A 14593-nucleotide genomic window follows, 5' to 3' on the forward strand; every position below is an offset into this window, starting at 1 on the left:
AAAATGTATAGTTAAAATACCACAATTAGTGGTATTTTACGAACAAAAATGATATTAAAGCAATTGACAATATAATTAATATAAATTTGCTGGGAAAAAAAAAAAGTTCATCAGAGATTATTCACATTTTTAAATAAAATACAGTTAGACCCCTGTATCCGTGGGGTTTGGTTCCATAGTCTTAGCGAACCACTAGTGAGACCCAGATTTTTGCACATACACAAAATTGAAGCAGGAAATTATTAGTAAATTGGCTTAGTCTCACACACTAGGACTGTAGGATTGTTTAGTGAATATGTTATGTAGTTAATATATAATGTATACGCTAAATTGTATGGCTAAATAAATAATAATAACAGTTATTTTTTTTATTAAATGAGGTAATTTCTAGACTACCACTTCACTCGTACTATCCAGGGATGCTATCTACCTCATTTGGGCACACATTCCATTGCTCCTCGATAATAATGTTACATTTATTTAAAGTTATCATGAAACAATTTTTACGTCTTTAGAACCTACGAGGAGCAATGGAATGTGTGCTCAAATGCAGTAGAAAGCACCCCTGAGTAGTACGGGTGAAGTGGCAAACCAAAAAAATTGCCTCATTCAATAAAACTTCGTCTTTAGACAAATAAAATTTAACCCATTTAATAATTATGTAGAACAAAATGAGAAAATATGCTAATGAAAATGTAATTGTTAATAAAATCTTAACATTTTTATTCTTTTTAGGAGGAATCAACTGAGATAAGAACACCTCGTTGTGTTCAGCTACATATTATTCATCTTCTGAATCTTTGGCAGTCGGCTGCTTGTTTGCTTACTGAGCAAATGATGTGGATGGATGAAGATCATCGATAGTAGAAGCTTTGTCGATTTTTTAAAAAAACATTGTTATTGGAAGCTGCCGTTTTTGTCTCTTAAATTCAGTTAACAAGTTCTGCAAAGGTCCCAAAGCTTCTATTATTGTAAGAGTAATTTTTATGCTGCACTCCATCATTGAATCATAATCCATTATCTGTTCCTTTAATGTTTGAGCCGTCCAAAATATTGTGGCAAATTTTTCGAGTGTCCACACTGGTGGTTCTTGTTCACTTTCGTCATCGTCATCTTCTTCTGTAGAAGATTTGGCAAGATCTTTCAACTCACTCGTTAGTGAGCACCTCACGATGTCTATCTATGTAATCATTCAATTCTTCTATGATATCATCAAATCCCTCTCCACCTATTTTCCGTACTAATTATTGTGTTAATTATCGTTATCTGTGAGTTAATATCAGGGGCATCTTGGGAATTATGAACGGCATCACTCCACAAATTCTTCCAGCATGCAGTTACCGTTTCTGGTTTCAATTCATCCATTGCTCCCTTGACGAATACAGTTGCATCTGCAATTGTGAATGATTTCCAGCATTCCATGACTCCAACATCAGCAGAATCCTCAACCATTGCACGAATCATATCAAACCCTTGCTGAGCATATGAGGTGTTATACCCTGATAAGTTGGAACATAATATATTTCATCTTATCATTGTATAACAGAGCGAACACACAATAAGAAACATTATAACATGCTCGTCTCTAGGTATTAAAATACTGCTTTGTAGATATATCAAATATTTCAAACTAAAAGAAAACAAATAGTTATTTATATAATATTTTAACAAGGGATTACTCACTAGTTAGTATAAATAATAGTGGAAGAGTAAACATTTAACAATATTTTTGAGCAATAAGTACTAGAAGTTATAGAATGACTTGCACAAATTGTAAGGGGGATGCAAGTCCAAAGGTCAGGTAGCAGTAACGCAAGGGGGGAGCGGTTTACCCCGGGCATTCGCGTGCCAATAACGCACAAAAACGTAGCGGAGAAAGCTGAACACTGTGACGTCGACCTACGTGAAAGCGCTAGGTGGACATCACGGAGTGTGAGAATTGCCGGGAACCAAGGCGAAATATAAGGGTCAAGCACCCCCACACACGAGCGCTTTTTTGTTCCTGATCTACTGGTGCTGGTCTCGCGGTGTCATGAGCAGGTGGAGGGCGGCAGTGCCTCCACTCTGGAGGGTTTTGATAGAGGCATCGCTGAAACTAGAAGGTTGTATTCCTGCGGAAAGGGTATGCCTGGCCGCCCACAGAAAGCCAGATAGGAGCCCATGGATATTTCGATTAAGGAGTAATAGATTCCTGAGGACCTCTTAATGTGATGCAGTTCAAGATAGATAAGTAGACTTTATGGTATTTGCTAACTACGAATGAAAGGATTTGTACCGCGCTGTGAATCTGAGGAAGGAACATTAATGATATTATATAGAACTGAACTGTAGTAGGAGAAAATTATCGTATATTAACTGTCTCCTACTATGATAGAATTATGTTATATGTTATGATAAAGTTCAGAGTAAAGAATTGCTATTAATGACAAGATTGTAAAAGTGATAGATGATAATATATATTTAAGGAGGTTATGATCAGAGTAAAGTATTGCCTTTAATGACAAGATTATAAAAGAGATAAATGATATATGTTTAAAGAGGTTATGATAAAGTTCAGAGTAAAGAATTGCTTTTAACAAGATTGTAAAAGAGATAGATGATATTATATGTTTAAAGAGGTTATGATAAAGTTCAGCGTAAAGAATTACTATGAATGACGAGATTGTAAAAGAGACGATATTATGTTTAAAGAGGTTATGATAATGTTCAGAGTAAAGAATTGCTATTAATGACAAGATTGTAAAAGATATAGATGCTATTTTGAGTGGTTTGATTGAAACTGAATTAGAAAATAATTATTGAGATTGTTATGCATAATTTAGGTGTTTTAATGTTGATAAGATTTATACTGAAAAATTTAACAATGGTCAGTCTGAGTATCCTTGTGATATTGGAATATTTTAATGTTAACGTGACTGTCAGGAACTCTCTTAGATTGAGATTTAAGTTTACATGTACTGTATGTATATAATTATAGTATCTAATAAACCTTGCTTTTGAATACGTTTAAGTCTATCTGTGATTTTGGAATCCGATGCACCGCTTATAAAAACTAACACGAACCTAGGCGGGAAATTAGATGGAAGAGATTTTGGCCACATCTATAAAGGTCAAGGTATCACTAAAATACTATCTAGAGATGGCCTCTTGATTGATATTATTATTTAATCTAAAAGCGCTAAGTGGCGCAGCAAAAAAATAAATTTCTTAGCGTTTTACGAGAGGTTGATCTCTGATATTCTGGTATTGGCTCGACCCTGGGGCAATTCCATTGTTATACAGGGGTACCATGTGATACCTGAGAGACAGTTGAATGAGAATTTGAATAAAAGACTAAAAAGAGTAATTATATTAGAGATAGAGACACAACAGAGGCCTTGAAGCATCTAATGAACCTTGGTCGAGTGGCTGAAGCAACGAGTTCGTATCAGTTGGGAAGAAAACGACTGGAACATTTTCATCTTCGGTGACTAGTGACTCAGGGTGCCCTAGAGCGTTGTCTATTATCACTAAAACTTTAAATGGTAATCCTTCCTCTCCAAGTATTTTTTCGCCTCTGGAATAAAACATCGATGGAACCATTCCATAAATAACATGGCCATGACCCACGCTTTCGGATTTGATTGCCAAAAAACAGGCAGACAACTTTTGTTTTTGTTTTTAAGGGTACGTGGATTCTGTGCTCTGTAAAGAAGGCCAGGTTTAATTATATGACCAGCTGTGTTGTCCCAAAGTACCAGTGCCAATCTGTCCTTAAATGTTTTAATGCCAGGTGCTTGCTTCACAGTTTTATGGATGTAGGTCTGGGAATTTTCTTCCAAACGAGGCCGGTGGTTTCATCACAATTAAAAACTTGCTTAGGATGATAATCTTTCTCTACAATAATTTTTTCAGTTCTGCTGGGAACAATGCAGCAGCTTTCTCATCAGCCGATGAAGATTCTCCCATAATTTTTATGTTTTTTAGGTTAAACATAGTTTTGAATCTATGCAACCAGCCCTCTTCTGTTTTGTCTTGCAGCCACATGTTTTCATATAGGATCAATGCTTTTTGTCGTAACGTGTTACTGTCAATTGGAATCCTTTTTCTTGTCATGTCTTCAACCCACAAATTCAAAGCTTTCTCTGCCTTGAGTATCGCCTTATCACGCACTGTACCCATAACTTTTACAGGAATATACCTGAATTGTTACAGTGGAATACCTTAAACAATTCAGATATAGAAATTTCCCAAATAACAAAATAAATACTGTTATTTTCAGATGATCAAGTAATAATATGATGAGGAAGACAATTTACAAAGAGCAATATATAATTTAAACATAGTAGAACAGTTTGTAATGAAAATGACTATAGATAAAACTAAAACGATGGCATTTTGTGGACAAACTCCAGTTAGAAATAAAATGGTTATGTAATGAAATAAAGAGCCAAAAGGCTTCACTTCGGCGATGTAAAAATTATTTTAATTAAGTGGATATTTAATCCCACATTATTTCAGAGCCGAATAAGAAACTCTAAGATAGAAATCAAATCAAAGAGTTTCATGCTGAATATAGCAAATTATAAAAGTTCTGCGAGTCCAAGCGTAAGCAAATACCTGGGTGGTGCAATACCGACCAAGGTGAATAAAGCTAGAATCGCTATTCTTAGTATTTACCCTAACGTAAAACTCATCCCCTAGGAGATGTATGTTGTTTTACATTAAGGGAGGTAGGTCACTACCCAGACCGGTTTCAACTTTTATTGAGGTCTCATCAGTGAGTAGGTAGACCAAATAATTCTATGATTGTAGTGATAATAGTTCTAATACTTTACAGTACAAGTTGTCAAAAAGGTGCACAGATAAATTACGAGTTGCCCGGTATTGCACCACCCAGGTATTTGCTTACGCTTGGACTCGCAGAACTTTTATAGTTTGCTATATTCGGCATGAAACTCTTTGATTTGATTTCTATCTTAGAGTTTCTTATTTGGCTCTGAAATAATGTGGGATTAAATATCCCCTTAATTTAAAAAAAATGGTTATTAATAATAAAATAATAGAACAGATAAATACTTTCAGTTATCTTAGATGTGAAATATATGTAGGAGAAAAAAGACCTAAAATTAAGAACTTCAAAATGTTTACAGATTATAGGCTTGATAAATAGAACAGTCAATCCAAATATTGTACAAAAAGAAACACGCTTGAAAATATACGATACTTTAGCAGCGCCCACATTATTATATGGCAACGAAATTTTGGCAATAATCAAAGAATAAAAACAAGTGAAAGAAGCAGTTCTTCATGAGAAGAACTGCAAAATACATATTGTTAGTCCAAAAAAAAAAAAAAGGAAGATATTTTAAAAGGACTAAAAAGAAAATGAATAAAAGAAAAACCAAAACAATTATAAGCGAAATTCGATAGAACATGTAAACCGAATTGCCGACAAATAATAAAATATAAACCATTTGGAAAGAGAAAGCTGGGTAGACCTCAAACCGAAACAGACCAATATGATCTATATCCATAATTAGCATTATGATGATGATATAACCACAAGAAAGAACATGTTAAAATCCTTTAGCCTCCATGTTTCATCAAATTGTAATACTTTAATTTATTTTTTCCTTTTAGGATGTATAAGAGTTGCTTTAATATAATTTTTGTTCCAGGTGTTAATCAGCACTTTTCCGCCCCACCTTCCCATATATATATGCCAAACACATACTGTTGATCTAGCTGATATACTGCCTTTTGCATTCCATCTGCTTAATTATAAAAGCAGATCACCAGTGATCTAGTATTAAACCTGGATTGTTATTGCACTACATAGACGTTTTTTTATGTACCTTTGAATTTAACTTATGGGAATTTAAATAACTGTTTAAATTTAAATAACTGTTATGAGAGATCATAATAAAATTTAATAGAATAACTACATCACAGAGAGAAATATCAGTTTCAATATTTCATCTGTCACAGACATTTTCGAGAATACAACTAAAATTGTAACAATACATGTATAGACAAGCAAGAAACAATAAGTGGAAGAAATGAAATTAGACTATATAATATAGACTAAAATATTATGAAGGATGCTCTCCATGAGTGCTGCTGGTTAGCCTTAGTTAGGCAAGAGGCCTAACAATTAGACCTCCCAAGATTTAGGAAACTAAATTTTGGGAGGTTTAACTAGGCTTTTTTTTTTTTTTTTTTCAGGTTTGTATTTACTGTGATGAAGCATAAGTTTTTTTTTTTCATCTGATTCTGTGCAATGTATCCAAGGCATGGTCAGCTAGACCTGACTGACTGACCATAGTTGCTGTGGCAAATGTAATTTTTGTTTGTCTAGGCAGATGTTAGCAGATCTCCAAGTTTTTATATAGTCTAATTTCATTTCTTCCACTTACCGTTTCTTGCATGTTTTTATAATGTTATTGCAATTTTAACATTGTATTCCTGAAGATGTCTTTGTAACAGAGACGAAATATTGAAATGATTAAATCTACTGTTTGATTTCTCTTTGTGCTGTAGTCATTAAGTAATGACTATTAAGTAATAGTCATTACTTAATTTAAGTAAAGTAAATTTAAAAAATTTACTTTACTTAAATTAAGTAAAGTAAATTATTCATTGATTAAATGTATTGATTAAGATTAGGCTTTTTTTTTTTTCCAAGTTTGTATTTACTGTGATGGAGCATGATTTTTTTTCATCTGATTCTGCGCAATGTATCCAAGGCATGGTCAGCTAGACCTGACTGACCATAGTTGCTGTGGCAAATGTATTTTTTGTTTGTCTAGGCAGATGTTAGCAGATCTCCCAGTTTTTATATAGTCTAATTTCATTTCTTCCACTTACTGTTTCTTGCATGTTTTTACAATGTTATTACAATTTTAACATTGTATTCCTGAAGATGTCTTTGTAACAGAGACGAAATATTGAAACGATTAAATCTGCTGTTTGATGATTTCTCTTTGTGCTGTAGTCATTCCATTAAATTTTATTATGAGTGTAAACCAGCACCTAAGTTAAATGTGATGTGTAAAACATTTTGGTTGTTGCCAGATAGTTATTCTTCTTCTTGGCTATTTTGCAAACGCTTCCTTCATTGATGGGTGCTTTGTTTAGAATAGTCAAAATAACTTTTGTTTCAAGATCCAGCTGTTGTATTAGTTATATGTTGGATTTGGATTAGCTGGATTTGCTTTCAAATCCTCTAGATATTATTTGTGAGATGTTAGTGATGGTTTTTTTAATATAATTAAAATTTTTAATTAAGACTTTTTTTTAATTGTCAGTTGATATAGCATAGACTTTTTTCCTCAGGGTGATGATACTTTTCTGTGTTGGTGGTGGTGATGTGGCATATATGTATTTATTTCATTGTGTTGCTTTTCTTTCTGTATACTTTCATATTTCTCTTTTGCATTCCATCAATAAAATGGATGCAAAAGAGAAAAAAGTTTCAAGAGTATTTATTTTTTTGTTTGACTGTGCCATTAAGGATTGCGAAAAGAATTTTTTCCCCCTTCCTTACATGCAAGAGAAATATTCAGCTAAGCACAAAATTAATTGAAGGACAGTTACATTGTGCTCTGCCAGAAGTCAGTTAACATGCAAGGGTCATTGTTTTGAAGGTTGGATAAATTGTAGATTGTTGTATTTCCAAAAAAAAAAAAAAAAAGGGGGGGGGGACATTCTCTTATTGCCTATTTTAAGTGCGACTAGTGAAAATATGTGAAACATCTCAGTAATTTTTGGTTTTAAGTGTCCCTTCTCAGGGATACAGCATTCTTATCCAAAGTGGAGAATTGTTTTTTCAGTTATAGTACTAGGCAACTTATGGTCCTCATACTTAATGGTTAGGTTTCTACATAAGTATAATTTCATGCAGCGCAATTTTCTTTTTTTTTTTTTTTTTTTTGCTCTGGCATGGATTAAAAAGCTGAACATGTAATCCTGCTCTGCCTAGAATAATTTACTTATAATGTATAATTATCACATTTCTGTATGTAACATTACTTTTATCTGTTTTAAAAGTAACACTTAAACTGTCAGTAATGCTTTTTTTTTTTTTTTTTTTTTTGCTTTCTAGAACTTCAATTTCAGCTTGTAACTGGATTTCCGCCTCATCCAGAACAAAACACTGAATCAAAGAATGAGAAAGGTACGGAATAAAATTAAAATTGCAATAAAATTGTATATAAAAAAAATTTGCTTATATAGTGCAGAAATGCTCTTAATAAAAATTTCATGTTATATATCACTCCTAATATTCTCTCATGAAAGGATTTGCAACTATTCATGAGAGGGTTAACTATATAGAAATTCCATGCACATTAGTGGCATGTGTGGGCAAGGGGTTAAGGGAAAGAAGGAATCGGTTGTGTTCTCTTCAGTAGCTTGAAAGCGGTAGTCTTTGGGGAAGAAAGAATGAGGAGATAGGTGAATTGAAAGAGGAGGAAGGTAATATTTTAATGGTTTTCATATCAAGAATGGTTTTGATATGAAAATAGGCCAGTACGTTATTCCATCACAGAGTATAAGGAGACAATATTCAGTGATTAGGCACGAACTTCATGAATGCGTGATAAAATCCAGATTTTTCTGGTTCGATGACTGAAAATGTTAGCGATGACTCTGTTTTCAAATAGGGAAAGTAAGAGTTTATAATAATTTGTTCCAGGCAAACTTATCAACTCTCTTGAATTCCATACAGCATATCTGCTTGTGTGGATTTCAAGCAGATATGCGAGAGTTATTGGGAGAAGCAAATAAGAGTGAGGGAATAAAATTTGTAGTCTCCTGCCAAAGTATGATTGAGAAGAAGAAGAAGAACCGTGATTGAAAGAAGTCAGAGCATAGGTTCTGTGGGAGGAATGCAGTGGCGTATCTAGAGCTTTTGCTGCCCGGGGCAGTCCCTGAGTTTGCCGCCCCTATCAATACACACTAAAAATATTACAAAAAGTCAAAATGACATAGGGAAAGAAATTAAAACCATGTTTATGTTTATATTAGTTGTATAGTTATTGAAAACTAATTATTAATTAAATAATAAAATTACTGAGTTAACATAAATAGAAGAATCATCGAAAAAAATTGTCTCATGTGAAAAGTGCCGCCCAGGGGACGAACCGCTCCCTCTGCACACCCCTAGTTCCTCCAGTGACGTAGCGGTGGGCAATTTTTAGATGCTTAGATGGAATTTAAAACAATTGTATATGTCTGAAGGAATGCACTTAAATAGATTTGGAATTAGTTGTCTGAAGAAAGTTTGTTTGAGAGAGTAGACATAAAATCAGGGTCACTAAATCTATCTAAAGCTATAAAGAGAATTCAGATCAGTGAGCTAGTTGTTAGGCTCTTTTGAGGTGAGAGAGTGTAAGAATGAGAAAGAATATAGAATGTTGAAGTTTTTCAAAATCTGAATCAGATGAGACTCATTAAAACATTTAACAGTGCCTGCAGGCCCAAGGGGCCCAAAAACTGCTATTACAACTAATGCTAGTATTATGAAGAAACATGGTATTGGTTAGTTTGAATTAGCCAAAAATTATAGACATTAGTGAGACTTGGTTGACAGAAGAAGATATAATAGATAGAAAGAGAATGTAAAGGATATTGCATTTTTAGGGAGGATAGAGGATTTACTTGGGGAAGGAGTGTAACCAGCAAAATAAAGTTTAGCAAGAAAGTAACATTTAGGGAAGGAAGTAGAATTGCATGCATGTGTGTGTAATTCCTCCCCCCCCCCCCCAATATATGTACAGAAGTTTTAAAAATAACTCTGAGGTAAACCCAAATACAAAAATTGTTAAAAAAAAAAAATCAATGGTTGAAAAGAACTTGGTCTTTGAGACTCGTTTCTGCATTCTCAGTAGAGAGAACCTGTAGAGCAAGTGAAATATTTTGGCTATTAGGCACAATTTTAATGACTATTTCAAATTAAATATGAAATTAAACAATAAGCAAAGCAGGCATGGTGGGGAGCCAGTTGAATAAATTCTTAAGGAATAAAAGAGAAATTAGCCAAAATGCTAAACTAGCAGTGTAAAGGGCAGTGTTTCAAACCAGTATTAACTTAAGGTTCTAAGAGTTAAGGTAAGAAATAAAGCAGTTTTATAAAGAATAGACTGCAGATATGAGAGTTATTGGGGTAAAAAAAACTGGGGAATAAGGAGTAAATACATTTTGTCATGGCAGAATTGTATTAAAAATGAAAATATTAGGGAAGGAACTTGATATTTTTACTGTTCAAGAATGTGTGAGAAGAGCTAATCTAAGATGGTATGTTCACTTAAACAGAATGGGAGAGAAAGGATAGGTTAGCAAAAGCTGTTTGGTGTAAGGATGGATGGCAGAAAAAAGATCCCGAGGATGACTAAGATCCATGTGGGTTGATGCTGTTAGAGTGTTTAGATGAACAAAATATAACGTTTGACTGTTGGCAGAAAATTGGTGATAAGAATTTAGCAATAACGTATGTATTACAATCATAGTATTCTGCTTATCTCTTGAGAGTACATATCTAGAATATAATAATGACATGGATTTGATACCATCAGACAGTTTGTCCTTATCCAAGGTAATTGATTTTCCCCTGATGGGGAAGAGTGATCATGCAATTTTGACCTTAGAAGTTTCTAATCATGGGGAATTTTCAATTAAAGGTTATATGTGAAATTGCAAAACTGGTGATTATGATATACTTAGGAGTCACCTTCCAGCACCATGACAAAAACAGCTAGAGAAGAATGTCAATAGTTCATAGGAAATAGTGAAGGGATATTTAAGAAAAGCATTATTAGATATGCATGCCCAGTCAGGAGTGTTAATCTGGGAGTTGTTAAATTGATGAGTAACTTCCTTAAAAAGGAATTGCAGAAAAGCAAATGTTGTAGAGTGTTATATATTATAAGGGAGAAGAGTCATCATCATTATCAAATTCCTGACATGTAGCCTCAAGGGGGTGTACCGGATATGATAGTACTACATGAAAAATTTACATCATTACTAACTTCCTATCTACAATTTTCCTCCAAACACAGTCTTTTAAATGTCAAGACTCCAATATTAACACATATCTTGGTCTTTCTCTGGGTCGTTTTCCTGCCAACTTGGCAGAGAACACTTGTTTTGCAAATTTTTCCTCGCCGATTCTGTTTAAGTGACCATACCACCTGAGATTAGCTCTGCTAATGCACTCCTGGATGCCGACAATGTCTAGTTCTTTCCTAATGTTCTCGTTTTTAATATGATATTGCCATTAATGCAATCTGTTCACACCTCTAATCTTTCTCAGGACTCTCATATCTGAGGTCTCTAGTCTTTGGTCAAGTGTTTTACTTCTGACCTAGCTCTCAGATCCATAAGTTAAAACTGGTTTGAACGCTGTCTTGTATACAACTAATTTAGTGTTCTGACTAATTTCTCTCTTATTCCATATGAATTTATTCAGTTGACTTCCTACCATACCAGCTTTGTTGATTCTGTTGTCTATTTCCATATTTAATTTACCATCTTCACTAAAAATCGTGCCTAAGTAGCTGAAATGTTTACTTGTTCCACAGGTTCTCCATTTGCAACACAGTTGACATTTTCAACAATTCTGCCTATTTTCATTGTCTTTGTCTTTTTGATGCTGACCTTCATACCATATCTATTACAAGAGTTATTCAATTTAGTCAGGGACTCTTGCAGACTTGTAGCAGATTTATTCAGAAGTAAAACATCGCCCGCATAAAGCAAAGAGCTGACATTAACATCTTCAATTCTGATATCATGTTTAATACCACTTTCCTTTATAATGTGATCCATATAGATAATGAATAACAGAGGGGATAATGTACATCCTTGTCTCACAGCAGATTTAACATTAAACCATTTTCCTGTACATCCTTCAATTCTAACTGCCGACTTACAACTCAAACACAGACTAAGTATTGCTTGATATAATGCTCCATTGACACCATATAACTGTAGCATATTGAATAGCTTCTCTCTTGGCACCTTGTCATATGCCTTATCCAGATCGACAAAACTTAAATACAGATCTTTGTTATATTCCCATGCTTTCTCGACTATTTGTCGTAAAGTGAAGATCTGATCCTGACAGCCTCTATTTGACCTGAATCCAGCTTGTTCTTCACCAAGCTTTTCTTCCACAATTCTTCTCAACCGTTTCTCAAGTATACCTGCATAGATCTTGCCAGGCACACTCAGTAGGGAAATACCTCTGTAATTCTCACATGCAGTTTTATTTCCCTTTTTATGTATGGGCACTATTAGGGCTCTATTCCAATCATCAGGAATTCGTCCCTCTGTCCAGGCTTTCTGAAGTCCAGCCACTGTAAGACTTTTATACCACCATACTTCAGTTTGTGGTCGAATATCATCTACTCCTGCTGCCTTTCTACATTTTAAGCCTTTGATGGCTTTTTCTACTTAAAGTATGGATATGTATTCCTGACTGTATGCCTGTTGAGTGTTTTTTTACCACTGTGCTATCACTGCTTGTTTCATTTAACAATTTTTCGAAGTAATTACTCCATATTTCAAGGATATCTTTTTCTTCTGTTTTCATGTCACCTTTATCATCTCTAACTCCTTTTACAGCACTCTTTCCTCCAATTCTTAGATTCTTCAATGACCTCCAGAATATCTTGCCACCTTCTTGATATTTATTTTCTATGTTCTTACCAAAGTCCTCCCATGACTTTTGTTTAGCTAGTTTTACACAATTTTTTGCTTTCTTACATTTGTCTCTGTATTCTCTAAGAGCAAAAGCTGACTTATTTGCCAGTAACTTTTGATATGATTTCTTCTTTTCCTTCACCGCCTCTTTAACTTCCTGTGTCCACCATGAAGTCCTGATTTTTTTATCCTTGCAGACAACCTCACCACATGCCTCTCTGGCTGAATCAATCAGGGTTTTCTTCAAGGCTTGCCATTGAATATCCAAGGTTTGGTTCCTGTTCTCAAGCCCTTTCATTTTTTCTTCAATAATCTTTGTGTATGTTAGTCTACAGTTCACATCTGGGAGCTGCTCAACTTTTATTCGCTTTAAAACTTTCCTACATGTTATTCTTTTCAATAAGAAATTCAATTTTATCCTGCTCAACACTAAATAGTGATCGCTTCCAATTTCAAATCCTCTGTATGCTCTGGTGTCCTGCACCAGCGAGAAAACATCACTATCAACAATAACATAATCAACGAGACTTTTCTTATTCCTAGCCTCTTCTCTCCATGTGAATTTGTGCACATTTTTATGTTGGAACATGGTGTTAGTAATAACCAGTCCATGTCCTGAGCAGAAATCCAACAGATATTTGCCATTATTATTAGCTTTGCTCTTTTCTCCAAATTTTCCCAAAATATTTTTGTATGTCTGACAATCATTTCCTACTCTGCTATTCAGATCCCCGACAAGGACCAACTTTTCCTTTTTCATTGTGTCAGTTGCTTTTTTTAAAGCATCAAAAAATACCTCCACTTCTACCTTAGTAGAACCTTCTTTGGGACCATAAGCACAAATAAGTCTCATTGTCCAGTTCGCCATTCTCATATTTGCCCACATTACTCGAGACTGCCTGCAATTCAAGAAGATTAGCCTCGTATTTTGTGTTTAATACTATGGCTACAACTTCTTTTCCTTGATTGTCATTGTCTGAATATAACATTTTGTATTTATTGCTCAGAAAGATCTCACCAGTTTTTGTCTTTTTTGTTTCAGTTATCCCTATTATGTCGATCTGGTACTTATCTAATTCCTCAGCTAGCTCCATTTCTTTGCCATTCAGGCTTCTTATGTTGATAGTACCGATCTTTAACTCTGGTGATGCTGAGTTGGGGTGTGTTTTCAGATTTGTTCCAGTAGCTGACTTTTCGCTGTTCACCCTGGTTCCCTGGCGAAAACAACGGGGTGACCTTGTTTAACCGGGTGACTCCACAGCTGGCATGAAATTTTGTCATGTTGTACCATCATTTTTTATTTTGGTTTAACCAATAAGAATACAATTTGGTCGACTAAATTTCAAGTTGCCAGCTCATCCTTGTTCGTTCAGTATCCAGGTAAATACCCAACAGGGTGCATCACGAGAAGGTGAGGATTGGACATTAGGTCAGAAGCACTGGTCGGTTCTCCTCATTCCTTTAAAGGCTATGTGGAGGGCTCCTCTCAGTTATACAGCTTTGACCCGGAGAAAGTGGTTAGTGTAATATCATTTATTTTATGATATGATTATTTTATTTATTATGTCGGCCTGCGTAATTTGTAATACTTTTATTTACTTCTTTGTTAATATCATTGTTGCTTGAGCTAGATCAAACTGTCTATAGACTTTAATTTCTAAGTCATGCGCAAAACTTGCAATTATTCTTAATCCTTTAGTCTATAACCTTTATTTTACTCCTCTCCCTCCTCTGAAGGCTGTAAGTTATGCTATTTCACATGCTCAAAGTGTAGACTACTTAGGAAAAGCTTCTGGCTGGAACCAATTCCTTAATCTACCTTGCTGTATTTCACTTGTATCGATCCTTAAAAATTTATTTATTTTTATTCGACTGCACCATTAAGGATCGTGTAAAATAATTTTTTTTC

At 34.4% G+C, this 14593-nt stretch overlaps 1 protein-coding gene across 1 annotated transcript in view; it reads left to right on the forward strand.

The window, feature by feature from the left end:
- The window catches only part of LOC150102034 (uncharacterized), a 148994-nt gene that overhangs the window by 34749 nt on the left and 99652 nt on the right, over positions 1–14593 (forward strand). The window contains exon 3 of the mRNA XM_090400925.1: positions 8087–8158. Within this exon, the coding sequence (XP_090257051.1) occupies positions 8087–8158 (72 nt within the window). The remainder of the gene's footprint in view (positions 1–8086; positions 8159–14593) is intronic.

Source organism: Typopeltis vanoorti, chromosome 11, assembly GCF_054136105.1.
Source record: "Typopeltis vanoorti isolate ZY-2024b chromosome 11, IOZ_Tvanoo_1.0, whole genome shotgun sequence".
NCBI lineage: Eukaryota > Metazoa > Arthropoda > Arachnida > Uropygi > Thelyphonidae > Typopeltis > Typopeltis vanoorti.